This window comes from Dromiciops gliroides, chromosome 4 (genome assembly GCF_019393635.1).
Source record: "Dromiciops gliroides isolate mDroGli1 chromosome 4, mDroGli1.pri, whole genome shotgun sequence".
NCBI lineage: Eukaryota > Metazoa > Chordata > Mammalia > Microbiotheria > Microbiotheriidae > Dromiciops > Dromiciops gliroides.
In genome coordinates, this window is record NC_057864.1 from 165,852,604 (window position 1) to 165,876,969 (window position 24,366).

Genomic DNA, 24,366 nt, shown 5'->3' on the forward strand with positions numbered 1-24,366 from the left:
ATGACAATTAAAAACAAAAACAAACAAACCCAAAATAATCAAATATATTTAGTAGGAACAAAACGAAAAGAACAGTTATTTATTTTAGACACACATCCTAAGAAATTTGGTATAATGTTTTACCCTAAGATTCCAACACTAAAACATCTAACCTTTACTCTACAATTGTACCTTCCTTCCATGAATGAAGCCCTTTCTCCAATGGATAGCTTTCCGGGTTCTTTTTCTGTATGTTCTAAATACTTTTGGGCCTTAAATAAATTCAGGATCAGATGGTTACTTTACACATAATGAGCATATAGAGTGCAAGTTATCTGAAAAACAACTAGTTTATCTTATATACCCCCATATCACCCTAAAATAAATCAGCCTGCCTTCCAACTGCTATAATTTGCAAACAGTTTACAAAGCAATTAGTTATCTTCATTGAAAGCTATTCTTTCTCTTATAAGTTAGGTAGCATTTGCTTTCTTGGTGCTATTCAAAGAGTAAAAGAACACCCTTTACTAGTATACTTGGCTACCTGCTTTATTTTAGTGAATTTTTCAGTTTTAATCTTTCTCTATAGAAGATGGCAAGAAGAAATCATCAGGACCATACCCAAAAAGCCTATGTTCACCAGTATAAACTGTATATCCCTGATAATAATTCTTATATAAGATATTGTTATAACATAGATAGATATTTATGTAACATACACATAAGATATCTTATTTAAGCATTTGGAGACCTAAAAATTGTACCTTAAACTATAAAAACTAACTTCCCCAACCCCTACATCCCACCCCACGCCCCGAAAGGGCAGCAACTTAAATAGTAGAAATAGCTCCAAGAGGTATCCTGATAAAGGAGCTCCATGGTTTATCAATACTTAGAATTTTTTTGTTAATTACATTTCACAAGAACTATTACAACTTGCCAGATTGTAGAGCAATGAAAAATACATAGGGACCAAGTGAGATTCATGATTGTTGCTTTTATTTGACATGGAACACCAAATAACAGGCTGATTATTAAGAAATAGAAGCAGGTCTTTAAGCAAAGCCAGCGTGATCACAGATCTAGATCTGTGTTGGAAGGCACCTCAAAGGTCATCTTGTCCAATCCATTCATTTTATAGATGAAGGTGAGGGCCAGAGATGATAGGTACCTATCTGAAGATAACTCACATATAGTTATTATGTAGCAGAACTGGGATTTGAATTTAGGAACCAAAACTTTCAAGTTTAGTGCTCTTTTCACTGTACACAGTCTATTTCACTTTCCTCAATGTTTATTTTGTTAGAGTTGCATGCAAGTCAGATTCTTGTTATTTAAATCATGTTTTAAATGTTCACTTTTAAAGGAACCCTGTGTAATTCTATTTGAAAGTTGAGAATCCTTCAGAATGCCAAATAATCTGAGACTAATTTAGCAATTTGGAAAGTCCATATATTTCATGTATCTAGTAAGTGATACATAAGTGAGGGCATGCAAAGAGTAGTAAGGCCTCTTCTGGATCTAAGTTCTAGGACCCTATGAATAGTGATGGCATTTTTACAAGCATGCTACAAATGCCCTTCATTGTGATCTCCATGCAGCACTGGACTTGGTCAGCTGGCTTGGGTTCTCATCCCAGCTCAGCTAGGAAGTGAACCTGGATCACATCCCTGGGCCTTTCTTTCTTCCTCTGTAAAGGAAGGAGTTGGTACTAGTTGACTTTCAGAGTCCCTTCTCTCTCTAATTTCTATGACTTTATGATCATTATAAGGCATTACTACAAAGCAATGTGATTGTTTTTCAGTAAGGACACCTGCATTATATTTCCAAAAGACTGCTGTCCCAGCTAAAAGAGTCATTTTAGGGGCCAGTACATAAAATGGTTCTCAGAAGATCTTTGTTGCTACAGATGTAGTTAGAAATCCTCTTTTGGAACTACCTTAATAGCCCATGGACACATCCACCTGAATATTGTCTAAGATGGCAGATTTTCACCTTTGGGGGAAAAAAGCCTCAAAACATTCAATCAGCTGTTAAAGGAAATCAGTGATTAAAGTTAAGTAATATTGCTTGGGGTCAAGAATGAGCACTGCTTCTAATTTAATGGGATGGATTTTGTGTATCTCATAAACTGGCCCAAAGGCTAGAAGAGGAGATCCAGCAAATTTTGAGCAAAAGCAGAATTATTGGGATAAGAGAATAGCAAACCATAGGGCCTGTTCTGACTGGGATGGGATTAATGTAGATTTTATGTTTGAGTATATTTGTTTTTTAAGAAGAATCTGTCAAAATCCAATTCAAATTGATTACTAGCAGAACATCATCAGAATATGGTATTTTTTGCACCCAGTAAGCACTTAATAAGTGCCTGCTGAACTGAATGTTACAGTTAGAAAAAACCGTAGAGATAAAGGAGTTCAAATTCCTCATTTTACAAATGGGGAAACAGGTTCAAAGAGAAGTGACTTGTGCTTGAATTTTTCAAAGCTTTTCATATATTAAATTATTCGGCAGAGTAGAAAGGTTACAGGGTTTTGAATCAGTGGACCTATGTGCAAATCTCATCTCTGCTATTTACTTCCTACGTGACCTAGGGCAAGCCACTTGACTTTTCTATGTCTCAGGGTACTCATCCGTAAAATTACAGAATTGAATTGGATTGGATCTATGAACCCATGATTACAAAAATTACTTTCAATCTATTGTTTATAGTCAATTGTTCACTGATAAATATAAGGAAAAGACAGGGTATCAAGAGGAATCATTTTGGGAATCCAAAACCTTTAATTGGTGAACAATAAAACTAAATCTCTTTAATTAAACTATGTTTAAAACTGTTATGCATAATTTCCTATTACTTGATAAGAAGTCTACTGGTTTCTTGTTCTATAAGATATTAGAAAACACAAATGTGGTCTGAAAGGCACATTTGTGGTGGGATATAGTGGTGGGAAAAAAGCCAGTAGATTTGGAACCAAAAGTTCTAAATCCCAGTTCTAGTACTTAATGCTTGTGTGGTATTGTGTTGATCACTTAAGGCTGTTAGTCTTCAGTTCCTCATCTTTAAAATGAGGGGGCCTGGACCAGATGATCTTTAAGGTTATGACACAGTTTAAATCTTATGATCAGCATCTGTCTGGTGAAAGAATATTTCCTAGAAAAAAGTCAGTGTGTTTTCAGAATGATGATAAAACAAACCATATTTTTCAAAAATTATTTTTGATGAGGAATAAATGTTCATTCATGGACTTTTTTGGACTGTATTTTTGGACTATTGCAAATGAGTGCAGCAATAAGTAAAAGACTATTATGTTCATCTGGCCACAAGGGGGCACATTTCAATTGTACCTTTATCTTTAGGCTCATTTTTCAGCCTGCCTGAATGTGTTAGGGTTGAAAATTAAGAGGTCATTTGACTGTCTATGACTTTACAGAAGTTTGTTTACAAATTCTGTTGGTTAAAAAACAAAACAAAACAAATTCTATTGATTTCAGCTTATCATACAAAAATAATAAAATAAATTTCAATTAAAAATATGTGCAGTACCTTAACTGCTATTTTAAATTTATCACAAGCTGGCAAAAGAATTTGATATGAACTTTAAACAGAGAAGGAACTGCTCTAGGAAATACTAGATTATTATTACATGATGTGTGGTAAAACTTAACAAGTAAATCAGGACTGACATCCATGATAGAGGTATGTTTTGAACTTTATATGTAAATTTGAAATAAGAGGAGGGGATTTTATGAGATTTCAGTGCTAAAGTAAAATTGGAGGAAACCTAAGAAAGTCCATCTATTTTTTACCATGTTAAATGTGGAATCTATTTTGACAACAAAGATTTTCTAGAAAAAACTATTTTGTGTGCATCACCTCAAAAAACAAACTAGAGAATAGCATAATATGCACTTTCAAATAGAAAATAACAGTTTATAAATAAAAATCAGATGCTATTTTAACAGTGATGAAAACAGATTGAAAATGAGGCTGCCTACTGTTTTTTAGAAGCATCTATATCACTTATCAGAGGTAGAGTAATCATTTAATCTGAAGTTTGGTCCAGAAACCTTAAACAACATGGTGGTTATGTGCTGATGTTACCTATGGTTTCCATTTCCTGAGTTCTTTCCAGCTCCCGTTCATGTATATTAGTTGCCTTTACATTATTACTAATGTCTTCAACTTTACGTTCTTCATTTTGCATGATTCTATTCAACCTCACATCTGTGTAATCTGAACCCATTTTTTGGGTACTATCAATTTCCAAAAGGTTTTCTGCTATAACATAATTTGAATTCTCAGTCCTTTGATTTATTCCATCAGTTGCAAGTAGCTGTTCATTTTCCTCTGCATCTGATTCTATGTCATCATAAAGTTCTGGTGTGAAATAGATAGATTCATCTTCTTCCATTGTTTCATTATCTATGTTTACATTGGAAAATTCAGCTTCTCCATGTATAGCACTCAGGTCAATGTCTTGATCCAGGGCTTCTTCAGGAAAGAGCACCAGCTCAGCAGGATCATTTTTACTAACAGAATTGGTCCTTTCTGTCGAAGAGATAGTTTCTGATTTGGGGCTTGGTCTCAGTGGCATGTTTCCTGACAGGGATGAGGACTGGCCTCTACTAGTGAGAGACAGACCAATTGTACTTTCCCTCTTTTCCTTTTTGGAAGGGGAAGTATCAAAGTCATGGTTCTCTGAAAATCTGTGCACAGGTGTGGAAGTCAGTGACTTAGGGGTAAAATATTTCTTCATAGAGTTAGATTTGGGACAGCCATTCCTTTCTGTTTGTTTACTGAAGGTTGGACTTGTGGATCTTGACATAAAAATTTTTTCCCTCTTCATTTTCTGGGGAGAATCTTCCAATAATAATGAATCATCTATGAACATTAAGAAAAAAAGATTATTTTAATTTCTTCCCTTTGCTTATACTGACCATTACTATATTAAGATGATCACATTTTATACACAGATAATTAAAAGCTACATAGTAAATGGAAAATCACAGGCAGATAACATTAAAGACCAGCTATTCATCTTATAGAGATCCTGAGAAAGGAAGTGACCTGCCTAATTTCACAGTTTATGACTTTAAGAGTCAGGGCTGTCTCCTGACCACAATCCAGTGTTTTCTATTTGGGATAGAAGTAAAATGTACAAAATAAATATCCTAATTTACAGCTTGTTAATAAACTATATTAACAAAAATAAAGATTACACAAATAACTATAATACAAGGCAGAATTTGGGATGCCCAAAGTAGAGATAAATAGAATCATAAAATTTAAGCTGGAAAGCACCTTAAAGATTATCTAGTCCAATCCTTTCACTTTTCAGAGGAAGAAACAGTGGCCCAGAGGCTAAGTGACTTTTCCAAGGTCATATACATAGTAAGTGGCAAAGCTGAGATTTAAACTCAAGTCCTATGACTAGAAGTTCAGTGTTCTTTCCAATATACTAAACTGTTCACCACATAAAGTGTTATGAGAAATTTGAAGAAGGAAAGATCAGGGAAGGCTTCAAGGAGGAAGAAAAATCCTGAAGGAAGAGAAGTGCTTCAATAGACAGAAATGGTGGAGAGTGGGGAGAGGAAGTACTCCTCCTGTGTATAGAGTAAAGGCACAAAGACAGGAGAAGGCAGGTAGATTAAACAGTATAGTTTGGCTGAAATACAGAATACATAAAGGATATGATAACTTCAAGGTGGAAAGGCAGGTTGGAGCCAAATTATAGAAGTCTTTGAATGTTGGGAAGAGCGATACACTATATTTGGAAGATAATGGGTAGTCCCTGAAGACTTCTTTAAAGAGTTAAGTGATCAAAGTAGGAAGATTACTTAGGTACGATGGGAAGGATGGATAAAAGACTAGGTAGGAGGCTACTGCTATAGTCTGGGCAAAGGGTACCAAGGGCCTAAAATGGGGTAGTTGTAGTGGCAATGGAAAGGAAGGACAGAAGGGAAGGACTTAAGAACATCGGTTAAGAACCACGATACAGAACATGCTTCCAATGATAAGTCCCAGTTTTTGTTTTGTTTTTTTTTTACTTAATGACTTTAAGGTATTATTTTTGGCAAATGGAACAAATAACAACTCAGATTCTTTGTATCACAGAATTTTAGAGTTGGTAGAGATCTCAGTGGTTATCTAGTCTAACCGTACCCAGAAATGAATCTTCCTCACCTCCCACTCCCCCAGATCATACCCAATAAGTCATTCAGCCTCAGTCTGATGATCTCTAATAAAGCACTGCCCATTATCTCCTTTGGTAGGCCATTCCACTTGTGAACAACTCTAATTGCTAGGAAGTTTTCTTTTTCCTGATATCAAGTCTGAATTTGTTTCTTTACAATATCTACCCACAATTCCTGTTTCTGAACTCTGGGATCCAATGGAATAAGTCCAATCCCTTTTTCACATGAGAGCCCTTCAAATACTTGAAAATAGTTCTCAAATTCTGAGTCTTCTCTTTCCAGGCTAAGCATCTCCAGTGCCTTCAATTGATCCTCAGATAATAAGGGCACTCAAGATCCTTTAATGTCCTGTTTACTCTTCTCTAGATACTCTCTAGTTTATCTAATATCCTTCCTAAACTGTGACACTGATAATTGAACACAATACTACAGCTATGGTCTGACCAGGGCAGAGGACAATGCAATGATCATCTCTTTGTTCTGAGGCCCTACATCACATTTTGGTGAGGTGTGGCATATAATTTTACACTAATGATTTATAATAAACTTGCAGTCCACTAAAATCCTTGTATCTTTTTTTAGATAAGCTGCTGTCTAATCAGCCACTCTCTTATTAATATGAAATAGATGCTTCTCTTAAGAATTAGCAGTGTTCTAGAGTGTAAAAAACTCTTGGACTCAGGGTTAGAAGACTTGATTTGACTCTTGACTCTATCAGGTACTAGCTGTGTGACCTTAAGGCAAGACTCTTAATCTCTCAGGGCCTCAGTTTTTTGATTTATAAAATGAAAGAGGGGCAGCTAGGTGGCACAGTGGATAGAGCACCCGCCCTGGAGTCAAGAGTACCTGACTTCAAATCCAGCCTCAGACGTTTGACACTTACTAACTGTGTGACCCTGGGCAAGTCACTTAACCCCAATTGCCACACACACACACACACACACACACACACACACACACACAAAAGAAAGAGTTAGACTAGGTGAGCTCCAAGCTCTAATGCTGTGATTCCTCCATGACACATACTTTTACTCTTGGCTGTGATTATGTGATGATGATCACTTGGGTGATTATGTAGATTGAACTCCATAGCCATCGTTGCAGGAGCTTGAAGTTCCTGGACAAAAGGTTTCCTTTCATCTTCTTCAAGAACATTCTGTGACAGGTGAATTGTTGATTCCAATAAAGATGTCGAGGACTCATCCTTTAAACAGGCCACTTCTTGTACAAACTCATTACTATTTGGGGATGACACATCAATGACTTTTTGATGCTTTTTAGAAAATGCAGCCAAGGATTCCAGTGCACTTTCAAAGGTTGCATGGTGCTTAATCTGTTGACGAACCCATTTGGAAAGTCCTAGGAAAAAGCAAACCCAGGTAGGATAACCATGTTACAATATCAAATTATTTAGATGCCTTGATTATACTTTCAGAAAGAATATGAAATGAACTCTCAATTCTTTTAAAATAGCATGTTTTGCTTCATAGAAATTCAAAATGTTTTATTTATTATACAGATAAAGGTTGCTTCATATTACATAGAGAAACTGAGAGTGGAGAGAGGGAGGGAGGAGGCCAACAATGTCTCCCACTCCAAGTAAATAAATTCAGTTTACTATTATTGTTGTTGTTGCTGTTGCTATTCATGATAATGAACATTTATATAGTGATTTAATGTTTACAAAACATTTTACATGTGCTATTTCATTTTATCCTCATATAAACCCTGTAAAACAAGTGTTATGATAATCTCCATTGTATATATGAGGAAACTGAGGCTGGGATAAGTTGTGAATTATCCAGAATCATGTAGTTACTAAGTAGTTGAAGCAGGATTTGAACTTAGGACTTGCTATATCTAAGTCCAATACTATATCCATTGTATCACCTATCTTATTCATAGAGATCAACCCAAGATTCCATATTTTCATTAGTTTTGTCACTAATTTTCTTCCAAATACAATTGGACACCTTAATAATTCTGTAGGAATGTCAAAATTAACATAGCTTTATGGACCAACCATTTTATATCAAAAATTTCTGCTGAGTTTGGTTAGTTTGGGGAGAATTTGGCCAGTGCTATAAGCAAATCCCTGCAATAAACCTGGATGCAGATTTTCACAAGAAAGGTTTAACAAGGTGATGTTTCACATAGAATTGGCTGCTAGGATTTGTAAAAAGGGCAGCAATACTGGTTTCAGGGTGATTCTTTTGAAAATCCAGGGGAATATTAAACCAATATTACTAAAAGATGGTCTACCTATATATTATTCCATGTCCTTGGGCTTCAAATTTTCCTTCGACTTTTTTCTTGCTTTAGCTTTTCTATCAATGCTTAATGTGCTATGAAAATTGAACTCGGACATCAATTAGCCAGGATACAGAATGTGTTTCATGGAAGCGAGGTGGCTCAGTAAATAAAGTGCTGGCTCCAGAGCCAGAAAGATCTGAGGTCAAATCTGGCCTGAGACACTTAATAGTTGTGTGACCCCAGGTAAATCACTTAACCTCTGTTTGCTTCAATTTCCTCAACTGTAAAATGGGGTTGATAATAGTACCCACTTCACAGGGTTGCTATGAAGATCAAATGAGATAGCGTTTTATAAAGTGCTTAACAGTATCTAGCACATAGGTGTTGTTTGGTTATTCAGTTATGTCTGACTCTATGTGATCCTATGGACTTTTGTTCATGGGGTTTTCTTGGCAAAGACACTAGGGTGGTTTACAATTTCCTTCTCCAATGTGTACCTATTTTTACAGATGAGGAACTGAGGCAAATAGGGGATAAGTGACTTGCCCAGAGTCACACAGCCTGTAAGTGTCTGAGGCTGCATTTGAACTCAGATCTCAACTCCAAGTCCACTGTACCACCTAGCTGCCTTTAGCACACAGTAAGCACTATATAAATGCTAGCTATTATTATTATTATTATCACCATGCTGGCATTCCTGAAAAATGAAAGAAAACAAAGATGGTGTTACACAGTAGAAAAGTAAATCTCCAGTTCTGCCTACTACACTAGAAATTCAATTTTGGGGGGTGGGGTGGGCAATGAGGGTTAAGTGACTTGCCCAAGGTCACATAGCTAGTACGTGTCAAGTGTCTGAATCTGGATTTGAACTCAGGTCCTCCTGACTCCAGGGCTGGTGCTCTATCCACTGTGCCACCTAGCTGCCCCCTGCCTACTACACTAGAAATCTGTTAGTCATTATCATTTGTGCTACCTTGAGTAAATAATAACCTTTTAGCATCAGTTTCCTCATCTGTAAAAAGCAGCAGGGCTAGGGAATGTTGGACTAGAGGACCTCTCAGATCCCTGAGAGCTCTCAATCTGTGCATGTATAACCCTATTAACATCTGAAAGTTTTTCAATAGGCTTTCTCTGTCTGAGAAAGGTTAAAAAAATATTTTCAGAGATAATATAAAATGTTGCAATTCAATTTTCCTTATGAAAAACCTAAGCCATGTGCTAAAAACTTAAGTTGATCTTGAATTTTAAATAAAGAAATTTGCAAGGCTAACAATGAGTTTCCTTTCTGTATAGTTTATGTTTTTCCTTACGGAAAGAATTGCAATGCAGAAACATTTTAAGTTCTTCCAACTTAAATGTATTTGAATATTAAAGGTGTTTCTTCAGTTCTAGCTTTCTATGAGCAGAGCTGGTCTTCTGCTTTGTATAAAGCTCTTGTTTACTATTACAAATATGAAAGAATCTGAGCTCCACCTGCTGACGAGATATTGGTATTTAACAGCTATTTATCTGCCTTTAGTTATATATTCCTCAGCCCTAAATTAAAAGCTATTGCTTTTTAAATCATCGCTGGCAACAACCTAATACAAAAAAAATTCAACTTTAATATTGATAGTTAAATTTTTTTGTCAATCTGAATGTTTATTAAAAATACTCTGATTACACTGTTGGTAGACCTGTATGCCTGTCCAACCATATCGGAAAGCAATTAGAATTATGTTTTTTTTGAAAAAAAGTGATCTGAATGTCCTTTGACCCAGAGATTCTACTGCTAGGCATGTACTTCCAAGGAGGTCAAACAGAAATGAAATCTTCATATTTACCAAAATATCCATTGTAGCACTTTTATGGTACTAGAAATAAAGTAGGTCTCCATTGACTGGGGACTAGTTAAACAAATTGTAGCACATGAATGTAATGAATTATTTTACTGTGAGAAGCAATGAATATGAAGAATTCAGAGAGAGTTGTTAAGACTTATTTGAACTGATTCAGAGTGAAGTAAGAAAAATCAGGAAAACACAACTATGACAATGTAAGCAGAAAGACTAATAAAATTAAATTGAGATCTGTGCAATTAGATGACCATACTTGGGATCATGGAAAAGTCAAGAAAAGACACCTCTGTCTCTTTCCTACAGAGGTCAGGGACAGGACTATGGGTGGAGAATATCCTGTATATACTATCAGATGGGGTTGATATTGGCTGATTTTGTTGAACTTTTTTCCCTTTTTTCTTTTTTCAAATCTTTGTTACAATGGAAGGCCCTTGGGGTGGGGTGGTTATATTTTTGAGTTATATTAGAAATGGATTATATTTGGAAAGGGTTATATCTGAAAATGAATGATTTGAAAGGAGATAACAATAAACATTTTTTAACATTCTATGACTGATGTTTGGGGGCAACTAAGTGGCGAAGTTTATATAGCACACTGGGCCTAGAGTCAGGAAGACTCATCTTCATGAATTCAAATCCAGCCTCAGACTAGCTAACTAGTGATGTGACCCTGTTTGCCTCCATTTACTCAACTGTAAAATGAGCTGGAGAAGAAAATGGCAAGTCACACTCCAACATCTCTGCCAAGAAAACCCCAAATGGAGTCATGAAGCGTCAGACACAACCAAAAACTGACTGAATAATATGACTGATGTTGGGCAGCTAGGTGATGCAGTGGATAGAACACCAGGCTTGGGGTCAGGAAGATCTGAGTTCAAATCTAGCTTCATATACTTACTAGCTGTGTGACCCTGGGCAAGTCACATAACTCTGTTTGTCTCAGTTTCCTCATCTGTCAAATGAGCTGGAGAAGGAAATGTAAATTACTCCAGTATCTTTGCCAAGAAAACCCCAATGAAAATGTCTATGTAGAATTGGACAAGACTAAATGACTGAACAACAACAAAAATAATGACTGATGTGTGGAAAAAGAAAAATTTAGGTCTACACTTACAATTACAAATATGAAATAAGCTTAAAACTTGGTATCTTGATAACAATAACAGAATAAGTCTAAAGTGAAATTTTAAGTTTTAATGGCAATAAAGTACCAAAATTAATTAAGTACCAAATTTATTAAGTACCAAAGTATTTCCCTCATCCTTGTTCATACTCTACTTGTATCTTTTTTTTTTTTTTAAGTGAGGCAATTGGGGTTAAGTGACTTGCCCAGGGTCACACAGCTAGTAAGTGTTAAGTGTCTGAGGCCAGATTTGAACTCAGGTACTCCTGACTCCAGGGCTGGTGCTCTATCCACTGTGCCATCTAGCTGCCCCTCTACTTGTATCTTTTTAGCATTAAGTTGAATGAGATTATGTGGGTAGTACATTGGGAAGATGAATTTAATAACCTGAACTAAAGCAAAAACACAAATTATCTACTTTCTCTACCATGCAGCTCTACTGGGCAAGGTGGGGAGGCAATTGGGATTAAGTTACTTGCCCAGGGTCACAGAGCTAGTAAGTGTCTGAGGCCACATATGGACTTAGGTCTTCCTGCCTCTTGAGTCACTGTACCACCTATCTGCTCCTGTGTAGCCCCTATTCTCCAAAAAAATAACCCACAACCAACCAAACAAACCTTGTCTTCCATTCAACTACACCCCGCCTCCTGTTCATATATAGCACCTTTTTTTTCTTTTTAAAGTATAGTTATACGTCACTTAGCCAGAGGCCACCTTGCAACTTTATTATCCAGAATGTACTGTAAATCACAGAAAAGAGCACAAATCTTCCTTGAGCAGACAAAATATGTCACAGTCTGTGCCCATGTATTTTATCCAAAGACCCCTCAGATCATTACTTGTTTTATACACAATTTTAACAGATCCTTTTATCTGTTTCCTATCCCATAAGTAGATTAGGCAAATTAGGAGGAGAAGGTGGTAGAAGCAGGCACAGTATCAACAGTAAGAAGTGACAGCTAACAGTTTGACAGCACATAAGTATATTTAAGAACTAAAAGACATGATAACGGCCTGTAATGGTCAATATTTCTCGGTAACTTCAGAAGGCCTCCGATATCTCAGCAAATCATAATAACTGATGTTTACAATTGTGGTAGGAACTGTGTTTTCTGAGAGCCCCAAGTGTAAGACATTGGGGGCCACGACAAAGGAGGGGCTGCTGAGGCTTCTGCCTTCATTCAGTCTCAGTCTCTTCCCCTACTTTTCCCTTTCTCCTCTTTCATCTTACTTTTCTTCTGCTTTGGAAGCTCTGACCCATCAATGGCCTGTATCTAGGGCATAGCTTTTGGCTGGTAACTTAATGGGGTACCCAATATGCTTCTTTACTTCCTGACTTTTAAAAGAGGCCTAGTCCAGGGAGGAATTGTTTTGGAGGTATCCCTGAGCTCCAACTGTTTGAAAGGACCTTCTTCCTGGCTTCCTGACCCAGTGACTGTGTACACTGAGGAGAATAGCATTTTTATATCCTTTTTAATTAAAGGTTGTATGCTTTTAATTGTGTGTGATTACAAAAATTGTTTTTGTTGCATTTTATGCTCCATGAGTATGCCTCATTGCATTTTAACCCTGGAGTCTAAATTGCTGGACTGGCCTAAGGTTAGACCTGAGTCATTTAAAAAAAGGTTAAATTATGTTTAGTATACTGTGTTTAAGAAGTTTGCAAAGGATGTAATATATCTAAGAAACAGTTCCATAAAAATATTTAAAATAGAAAAAGTTTTGTCACTTAAAGAAGCAAGCCTCAATTGTAGGGAAAACTCACCAGTTTGGGACCTATCAGTCCCCTATAAGTTTATCAAATCTCAGATCCTGAAAAGCTGCAGAGGGATGACTTGACTTAAGGTGTACTGAAGAGTAGTTAATAGTTTCTTCACAAAGATGTTTTCAAAAATAGATGATGCTTAAAAGACTGAATTTTAAAACAAAATATATAACATTTTTATATTTGATCTGGGATTTCCAACCCCAAGAAATGTTTGTTTAAATAGATACCACTAAATAACAAAGATTATTATTAATTCCATTATACTGTCAACTGAGCATCTTACCAGCTATATATCGATCTGGGTTGCTCCTAAACCGATCATCAACTAAAATAAGAGCTCCCCAATCATTTTTATGCCGAATACACCTATAAGAAAATGGTGAAAAAGAAAATATTTAAGTTAAATTATATGATGAAACAAAATAAAAATTTTAGTTCAGTAACTAGAAGCATGGAGATGGTCTGAACTTGTCAATTACATATCCCTATAATGGAAACTGAATATTAGGAGAGGGATGTAAAAGTTACCCAGAAAGATAGTTATCAGATAAACTTATTTTAAAAACAAAACAAAACAAATCTGCTTATTCTGGCAGTTCCTGATATCATCACTAAGATAAGTGAAAGTTTCTTTGCATACAAGAGAATGAAATTATTAGGGATTTTTTCCCTACAAAACTACACTCTTCAATTCCACAATTTAAAAAAAAATCTGTATATTTATGTAAATTATTTTAAATAATATTTATGTTTACATGAAGTCTAGCCTGCCTGTCTGTCGGTCATAAAATTATGGGTTTCTAGGTCTAGAGATGGTGGAGACTGCAGAAACCCCTCTTTCAACATGCTTTACAGAACATGAACCTGAAGTTTCTAGAGAGGCCAAGATGAGCCAGCCAGAATGCTGTGAAAAATCTAAAATCTTGGTTTAGCCAGCAAGAAGGTGATTAGCCTAACTGTGAGTGTCATATAGTGGGATGGAGATTTTCAAGAAGTTGTTGGATCACTACTTATTAGAGATATGGTAGAGAAGATTGGTGTTCAGGTAAAGGTTGAAGTCAATCATCTCTGTGATTCAGTCCAAGGTCATGAGAGTAGTCGTTCCTTAACTAGACTTCTTTACTTTGAATAATTTTGATGTTTTATGTTTATTCTGTATATTTCTGTTTTTTCTTCAATTACTATACTTGTATAGAATATAAAATGTAAAATTTTAAAACAATTCCTGATTATTGTAGCATTAAAATCAGTTTTATTTTAACCTCTAATAGGAAAATGAAGTTTGGCCTAATTTTACATGGCAACATTTTGATTGAGCAGAAAATTGTTCCAGGAAAGGAATGATCTAAAAGAACTTTATGATATAACATTGGTTAATCCTTTAAACAATACAAATCCTTTTTTAAAAACAAATTTCAACCCTTCCTAAAAGATTATGGTAAATATACTAGTATACTTTCCTTCCTTAAAAAGTACTGTGCACTGAATGTTAATTGATCTTTCTTTTCTGATGACTCAGCATTTTGCCAACCGTAAGTTCTCAAGGTTATGCTCCTGAACATCAATTCTTATTATGTAATGCTAATGCTACATATATAGATGGCATAGAAGACTGGGTTGCACCTAAACAAATCCCAAGATATATTTTCGAATATATTTTTATGTATGTGTATTTTTGTTATATTTTAATGTATATTTTTAAAAGAAATAGCTTCATCCTTTTAAGTATATATTTTTTTAAATGTATAGCTGATCAACTTTGTAGACCATATGATATTGTTATTTTTATATAAAATTACTTATTAAATCAAAGAATTTCTTCTATCCTCCCTAAGATTTTTCCTGGCCACTTTTTTTCTCTCCTTGCTACTTGTTTCCCTCTTGTAGCTTTTCTAGAAAACCCTGCCAACATGTTCCTACTCCACCTGCCATTTTTCTGCCCCTTCCATAACCATCTCCTGTGATCTGGTACTGTCAGGACTCATTTTTTATAGCTCCTTGCTTGGTCTGACCAACCAATGTACTTTCTGTAGCTTCACTGAATGTTTTTTGAATTTGCCCCTCAAATACCACACATTAACATTACTGGGGGGTGAGGGGGGGGGGGTGGAGAGAGATACCATCCTCCTGGTCACCCAGACTCTACATAACCAATCTGGTGCCAAGTCTTGCTGTTTCTGCCTCTACAACCTATTTAAAGTATGACTCCTTTTGTCTGATCATTCAGCCATTACTCTCCTGGACTATTCAGCACTATTGGTTTGTCTCTCCCCACCTTAAGTCATTCTCTCTCTACTTAACTGGCAAGGTGATTTTCTTAGAATACGCATCTGACCATGGCACCTTCCCCTTTCTTGGATTCAAATTTCTGTAGGTCCATTACCTCCAAAATTAAATAGAAAATCTTCTATGTAAAGCCCTTCACAAATTGGCTCCTTCCCCCCTTTCTAATCTTCTCACACTTTATTCTTTTCCATGTACTCAATATCCAGTGACAGTGGCCTTCTTGCTATTATTCTCAAACAACTCTCCAGCTCCCAGCTCTACACATTTTCACTGGCTATCCCCTCTGCCTTGAATTCTCTCCCTCCTCTGTGCCATGGTTTCCTTCAAGACTCGGCTACAATGCTACCTTCTGCACAAAGCTTTTTTTGATTCCCATCTCCCTCACCACCACTCCCGCCAATGCCAGAGCCTTCTCTGCTGAGTTTAGCTTCCAGTTACACTGTATATATTTTGTATGCTTTGTACATTGTTGTTCCCATTAGAATGTGAGTTCCTTGAGGGCAGAGACTATGGTTTTACCTTTCTTTGTATCCCTAGTGCTGACTCTAGAGCCTGGCACATATGAAGTGCTTAATGAATATTTTTACTGACTTTGTTACTGACTTTGTTTTTTTTCCAGTAATGTCAGCTTTCTAAAACTTTTATACTACAAAATATTAATTGGGTTCTAAGATATTAAGGTTTTATTGTATCTATTTATTATAAGGTGCAGAGCAATATGACTAGTTTTCAAAATAGTCTTAGTGATAGATAGTTCATCATTATATACCTTATATTTCATAATCCCACTTACCTGCCGAGTGCCTGGTTCAGGGCCCTATAAGCTTGAATTTCATACCACTGGCGGCCAGGTAAAAGACCTCTGTCTTTTGAATGCTGGTCATTGTATTTTCTCTTTAATTCAACCTAAAGGTAGGATAGCATATGTTGTTGTTATTTCATTATTACTTTGTTTTACTTTGTAAAAAAGGCTAAAAGGGATAAATAAACCGGTTAGTCTTTAAATTGGTAGGTATAATTTCTAGTTTTCTCAGGGTCTTATTATGGGCATGTATCTCATAATTTAGATCCAGCTATCCACCCTTTTTTAATGTTATAAATGTCAATCAGTGAAAAGTAATATATTAAAACACTGCACTGTATCTCAGGGACACCAAAGTTTCCCAGTTCATCTGCCCTAAAAATGTATCAACCCCTTAAATGTGAACTTTTTTTAAAAAACCACCATTGTTATAAATACACTATCCTAAGTGATTTTTTTTGTTTTCTTTTTGCATATTCTGCCTCTCTAAAAAGATTATATGCTCTCAGCAGTCAAAAACAACATCTTATTCATTTTGTTATTATCACAGAACATTTTGCATGATCAGGATTTGTTGGACTGCATTCTAAATGAGAAATTGTGACTGGCAGTACTTTTAAAAATCTGTAATAAATCACCCATCCTTTCAGGAATTCAAATGTAAGAAAATAAAAAGTGGCCTTAAAAAAGCATGAAACATCTATTCTAAGAATGGTATCTCTAATTATTATTCTCTTCAAATGTATCTAAAGACAGTGACATACCTATGCTTTCTTAGAGGATTTTTTCCCTTAATTTTAATTAAGAATAACATGGAAATGTTTCTCTTCAAATTTACTATGCAATAGTAGGAGTAATAACCAAAAAAAATAGGCTCCACAGACACCTGGCAATTTATTCATGCCCTAAGTTTCCTTAAAAGGCAAATTGAATCGTTCTTAAGATAGCTTAGTCCAGGGGAATTAGGTTTGAACAACAATTTATTGACAATTTCCCTGTCATCTAACTCATAAAAACCCAACACACAAGTAATCAAAACTCAAACTTGATGGATTCCCCACTGCTGAGAGTCTGCTCTGGTTGGATGTTCCCCTGTGAGGACATGGCCTAAAAGGTGGGGGAGAAAGGGAGCTGTGTACAAATGAACTTATTCCGTATTCTTGCTGAGTATCCTTTCCATACTATTGCTGAGTGAACATCCTTTGTTAAATATTATATGGGCTACAAGTATCTCATCTCATTCCAATCCCTAGCTAGAATAACTAGACTGGCCTGAGGCAGGCTTAGCTCCAAACACTTGACATAACTCCCAGGATTGGCCTAGAATGACCTCATGGTGGGAGTGGGGAAAGAATGATGTGAAGGACACAGCTTGGCCCAGCCCTAAAGGTCAAGCTAGGAGATATAAATTGTTCATTTCAGGGGTTTATTGGCCCCTAAAAGGGGAAGATCCTGCAAATGAAAATTAAACTAAATAATTAGACTCTTACAACCCCAAGAAAAGAGGAGTTGGATTTGTTACAAGGCATAAGATATTATGAAACTTTTTTTATTGGCTACAGAAGATGGGTTCTCCAAGCTTGCTCTGCAAGCTGCCCTGACCTTCAACAAGATGCCAATTATAAGCCTCCATAACAAATATCTGCTTGGTCTGTAAACATTGTAGGGTCACTGTGGCACCCAGGCAGACTGAACCCAGATGAAAAATCAACCACATTTTAGAGAGATGTGTTTTTCCACACTAGAATAACAAGGCAATCTAATAAGAAAAAGGCAAAGAATGCAACTGCAATAAATCATTGGTAATATATACACTGAATGCTTTGAGGGAAGGAGAAGTGATTTAAACAAAGACACTATGAAATTCAAGCAGAATTGGTTTCACTACTAAGAGGAAAAGTAATATCTGATCAGAACATATGGCATACTACATATCTGAAATGGACACAGGCATCATCTAAATATTGCACAATACTCTACTTTGATTTTCAATTCAATAAGCATTTATTAAGCACTTACTATGTGCCAAGTACTGTGTTCCTTCCAGATCAGTACAAGCCTCAGCTAACAAAATAACTTGTGATATAGGGTTTTGTGGACTATGAAACATACAAAGCCATAGCCATAAAGAAATAAAGAATTGTGCCTTTTCCACCTGACTTAGACTATTCCATTTAAACTGATGAAAAATTCTATATACAATAAGAAAACTCCTTAATACAGATTTAACTGTTAGTAGTAAATAATAATTTACAATAAGTTACACTAAGTCACAATCTACGAGCCCACATTGGGTCTGCAGGAGTGATAATTCAATTTAGGTCTACATGGCATATTTGAAAAGTTGTCAAATGTAATGTTTAAATTACAAATTGAGATAATTTTATGGGATAAATTCATTCAGTTTTCACATGTTATCCATGCAATATAGTAATGAACTCTAGGTGAAAGTTATAGAAGAAGTTACTATAATTGCTTGCCTCACTTAAATAAAATAGCAAAACTGAAATTTTTTAGATGCAGGCCCAAACACAAACATGATTAATTTGTAGTTAGGTTTTAAATATTAACAGACAAAATTAGTAATGTAAGGAGGAACCTATCTAGTTGTTGTTGTTTGTTGTTCAGTTGATTTCAGTTGGGTCCCACTCTTCCTGACCCCATTTGGGATTTTCTTGGCAAAGGTATTGTGATTTGCCATTTCCTTAAGGCTTCAGCTCATTTTACAGATGAACAAACTGAGGCAAATAGGGTTAAATGACTTGCCCAGAGTCACACAGCTAGAAAGTGTCTGAGGTCAGATTTGAATTCTTATCTTTCTGACTTCAGATTCTCAGACCTAGTATTCAATCTACTGTACCACCTAGATGCCCCAAACACAGCTAGTACTTGCAACATTTAAAAAAATGTTTGGATAGATTAAACTCAAGTAACTAAATTTGTAATGCAGGGGTGTTCATTTAAACTCCATGCAATGGAATTTATTTTAAATGAACCACTATAATTCCCAGGATTCTATCAATGAGCAAGTGAATTAAGATGTAAGTTACTGCTGTGTGACCCTGAGCAAGTCACTTAACCCTCATTGCCCTGAAAAAAAAAAAAAAGATGTAAGTTACTTTGCCTTTAAAAGACTTACAATCTAGTTGGTGAGATAAAAAATATATAAATCCGGGCAGCAAGGTGGTGCAGTAGATAAAGCACTGGCCCTGGATTCAGGAGGACCTGAGTTCAAATCCAACCTCAGACACTTGACACTTACTAGCTGTGTAACCATGGGCAAGTCGCTTAACCCCCATTGCCCTACCCCCTCAAAAAAACATAAATCAATGAGTTGTTTTTGTTGTTATTTATCCTTCATTCTCGAAGAGGACCATGACATCGGGGAGGTATTGTCATAACTTGCAGTGAATTGGATTTAAGTGAGGGAGGGCTGTGCAAGGTCACTAAACTCACTCTCTCCTCCAGAGCCATCTGAGTTCAGTGGCAAGATATACATCAGGACAAATGGAGACGAACTCAGATGTTTTAGGCAATCAGGGTTAAATGACTTGCCCAGGGTCACATAGCTACTAAGTGTCAAGTGTATGAGGCCAGATTTGAATACATGTCCTCCTGACTCTAGGGCCAGTGCTCTATCCTTGAAACCACCTAGCTGCCTCAAATCAATGAGTAAAACAGCAATGAAGACTAAGTGCCAAGGGGGTAACTTATATACTTATGCAAATCTCAATCTCTCTCTCTCTCTCTCTCTCTCTCTCTATATATATATATATATATATATATATATATATATATATATATATATATATATATATATATGTATATTTTAATAATTTTGTGTGGTAATGGGATTGGTTCATTCCTGGAGATCCAATTTGCTGGGTCTTACAATAGGGATGGACATGAAGAGCATGAATGTCACTGTTAAGTCAGTGACAGCAAAGGATTCAGATTATAATTAGACATAGTGACCTCCACAAATGAGGTGACAAGTATTGTGAAGTAAACAAAGATGCTATCTTGTTTTTTCTCACAAAGTTAGATTTTGGTGGTGAAAGTAGGTGCTTAATGTTTGTTTTATTTAAGTGGAGTGAAGAAAAGTGACTGTGTGGCTAAGTGAACTCAGTCATAACTAAGTAGTACACAGTGCACAGAATGCTGAACCTGGAGTCAGGCAGACCTGAGTTCAAATTCAGCCTCAGCTACTTACTAGTTGTGTGTCCCTAGGCCAATCACTTAACCTCCATCTGTCTCAGTTTCCTCTTCATCTGTAAAATGGTGACAATAATAGCACCTATCTCACAAGACTGTTGTGAGAATCAAATAAAATAGCATATGTAAACATTATGCAAACCTTAAAATGCTATATGAGTGCTAGTTATTATTACTGTTGTTGTTGTTATATAGGGGAAGGTCAAGTAATGAAGATATTAAATCCAGGACAAGTGAGTGAACAATGATGTGCCTTACTTTCTCTATTTTTAAAATAGGAAGAATTATTACTCCTGCAAATAAGTGTCAGAAAGGTCACAAAGTTAAAATAACTAGAAAGTTTTTAATGTCAAAATGCCACACAAAATATTGATTAATAATGACAATATTAATAATATTAATAACAGCTCATTACAGATACTATGTTTACCCACAAGCAACCTCTGAGTAAAACCATGGCTGCCTGAAGATACAGACCTTGCTTATCACACCGGATCATCCCCCAAAATCAGACTAATTATAGATGCAAAAGAATTGCTTCCTTGCAAAATTTTTCCAGTTTTGATGTGAATCACTGGAATCAATTGTTTTTAATAAGACACAAAACTACTAAAGAAAAAAGAAAAGAACGTCAATGTTCTTTGGCACAGTATTAACCTTTTTAAACTGACAACCAAAAGAACATGCTTCAAGAGAGAAAACAGAAGGCTCCTAACTGCTTCTGACAGGTAACTTTCAACTTGAATTTGGGCAAGAAATGTTATATTATATTCTTATGCCCTTTAAAAACAGTCTGTCAAATTTCCCAGTTCAAACTTTGTAACTAGAAAATCAATTTACTTTGATTTCATAGATCTAAAATTTGTGTAGTCACAAGTCAACTGCTCAATGAAGAAACATGTCCCCTTAAGTGCTATTGAGAGCTTCCATGCAATACCGTGCAAATGCTAAATGATAAGGTGCTTTAGAAAACAAAACAAAACAAATCTCTAAACTACATATAAAATAGAGAATATACATGAATGAGTACTCAGCAATAAAGCAATATGGGAATGTTAAGAGATTAGAGACTATATGTGTATGAGTGTGTGTGTGTTATGTATGAGTTTAGGAAAAATTCTACTGCATTTGCAAAATCTCATATGTTGAATTTCAGTTGTTTTGAAGACATTCCCTAATTTCATCTTACAATGTAATTTAGGTGGTTTCTCAAATGAGATTTTTCTTGCAGGAATCTGGTATCAATAGGCCTTTGGCCAATGGTAGCTTAAGGGTTTTCAAAGGTTCCTGCCATTCTGATGGACTAGGTATGACACTACTATACGTAAGTCACTTTACCTTTAATCAATGTTAATGCTTAAAGTATATGATTATAAAGTAGCCAGAGATTATATAGCAGTTGCTGGAACAAATAATGGGAATTTACATTTTCCCAGTCTTTCCTTTTACTTTAGACTATAATCCCCTGTTCCTAACTGACTATATTCTGCTTCTTGAACATTTTCAAATACCTTTTTGTAAATCAGACTCCATTAAACCCCATGTTGGAGTGGAGAAACCTCTGTCTGGGTTCTCAAAGGCTATGTCAGTAGAGCACACTCTCTAATAGGCCCACTGACTCTGGAAAAGGGTTAGTGATTGGGGTGGTGACAAAGCAGTCTAACTAAAGCGCGAGGTTCCTTAGTAGACTGGCCAAGAGGTAAGTTTTGTTTTGATTTGGTTTTTGGCTACAGTAACTCATGAAGACTATCTCAAAAAGAAATATTTTAAAGTAATGAAAAAAATTTTCATTATTACAAAAACAATGGAATAATTTAAAATAAAGTGAAAAATACTCTAGTTATCCTTAAGGGTCATGTTTCCACTATAGAGAACAGATGAGTTGAGTCCCTTGAAGGTTAGACAGAAGCCTCATGGTTAGACTAGGTAAGGTGAAAGGCCAGTACATCTCATTTTATGGAAACAGAATCCATTTCATTGTCTAACTATGCTATATCAGGCATCAAAATCCACGCCCAATTCAAAATGGCATGTTGCATATGTGAAAAAGCCAGTTTCTCCTGCAAGCGAATCTTTTAAATGTGCAGTAAACCATAGGCTATAAGGGATTAGTTAAAATGTCAAAAGACAGCCTTTTACTTTTACCTGCTCATCCTTAAAAATATATTCTTAGCTATCAGGCATGCTTTCCAGACAAATACCTTCAGCAGGCAGAAGCAGAAGGCCCATGGCAAGGTCTGCCATATTGTAGCTGTCAGAGAAATTAGTCTTTGATCTGTCTGGGAGGTCACAGTCACATTTACATTAGCTACATAGTCTAACAACATCATACCTGTTACCCACCACTTCTTTTAATGCTTAATGAGACAGACATTCTCTACTGTGGGAAGTTAACTGTGAATGTTTCTTCTAAGTTCTGACAGAAAGTAAACACCATAAACTTTATCTGACTGCAGTTTGGAAAGATGACCTTTTAGAACAGTTAGTATTACATTTCAAATATACTTGATAAGTCCTGTCCAAAATAAAGGGTTATTTTTAATTATAACTCTACAGAAGGGGTTTAACCCCAAAATAAAACTACTGAGGATTTTTGGAAGGGTATTGGAATAGCCAGGGAGGAATAAGGATTAAGTGATGCATTCTTTCCTAAAATTGTTTTCCTTCTGATAGCCAGTTAAATGTTGATGAGAGGTGAAAAGTAAACTGAATTTGGTGGTCTCTAGACAGCAGTGAAAACGTGTCCACATCTAAAGTCCACACGATTGACATGAGCAAAAGTGAAGCCCTGAGAAGAGCAAAAGTCGGACAAGTCAGTGTAGACAGCAAAAATGAGGGCAAAGCCGTCAAGATATAAATTAAGAGATTTCGGGTTCCATGGAGTAGAGTAGAAATAATGCCAAATCTGAAGTTAAAATAAAGGGATTCAAATCCTTCTGCTGGGGGGCGGCTAGGTGGTGCAGTGGATAAAGCACCGGCCCTGGATTCAGGAGTACCTGAGTTCAAATCCAGCCTCAGACACTTAACACTTACTAGCTGTGTGACCCTGGCAAGTCACTTAACCCCCATTGCCCTGCAGAAAAAAATAAAAAACAAATCCTTCTGCTGGCTCATATTCTCAATAGGATCTCAGACAAATCACTTAAATCTCTCCAGATCTCAGTTTCTTCATTTGTAAAATGAGGGAGATGGGCTAGATGACCTTTAAAGTCCCTTCCAGCTATAAATATATGAGTTATGAGGCATAATTTAGCCAGTAACATTATTCAGGTCACACAAAAAATCTTCTGGAACTTAAATGTATTATCTATGGACAGGGAGCAATCATAGTAACTAACATCACAGCTGTAATGGGTAGAATGAGAGAAATAACTCTAATGGACTAGGACAGATATAATGTCAACAAATTTCACTAACATCACAATTCCTACGTTGGACCTTTTCAACTTGGTCACAAGCAACACTTTTATGCCCAATAGTAGCTGTGTACAAGAGCCGTCTTTTATACATTTAATTAATAGCTTCTAAAGAGAAACAAATGGTGTGACAAATACAAGCTAGAACTATAAACCCATCACTTCATTTTATGAGCCACCTCATCATGAAAGACAATAGATTTTGTCCTCGTTCATATAAATATGCAATATGATTTCAGTAATAAATGCCTTCCTGTAAAGCTGCCACATAACCAGCATAATGCTATCATTCTTTAATCATAAGCAAGACTTTAAGACAAGAGTTCAATGCTCCAAATAAGACAAAAAACAAATCAGTTAAACCTACCAATTAAAAGTATTAAGAAAACTTTGCTTCAGTAAAAATAAACACATTGTCTAGCAGACACTCATGAAGAACAGTTTTATCTTTCGCCAAAGTACAGGGCCTGAAACCCAAACATTTATAG

General features: G+C 35.9%; 1 protein-coding gene across 1 annotated transcript in view; it reads right to left on the minus strand.

Moving 5' to 3' along the window:
* Positions 1 to 915: 915 nt before the first annotated feature.
* The window catches only part of BRIP1 (BRCA1 interacting helicase 1), a 222,898-nt gene continuing 199,447 nt past the window's right edge, over positions 916 to 24,366 (minus strand). Inside the window, 4 exon segments of the mRNA XM_043999497.1 lie at positions 916 to 4,864; positions 7,204 to 7,536; positions 13,443 to 13,525; positions 16,239 to 16,351. Of these exon segments, the coding sequence (XP_043855432.1) occupies positions 4,068 to 4,864; positions 7,204 to 7,536; positions 13,443 to 13,525; positions 16,239 to 16,351 (1,326 nt within the window). The 3' untranslated portion in view covers positions 916 to 4,067.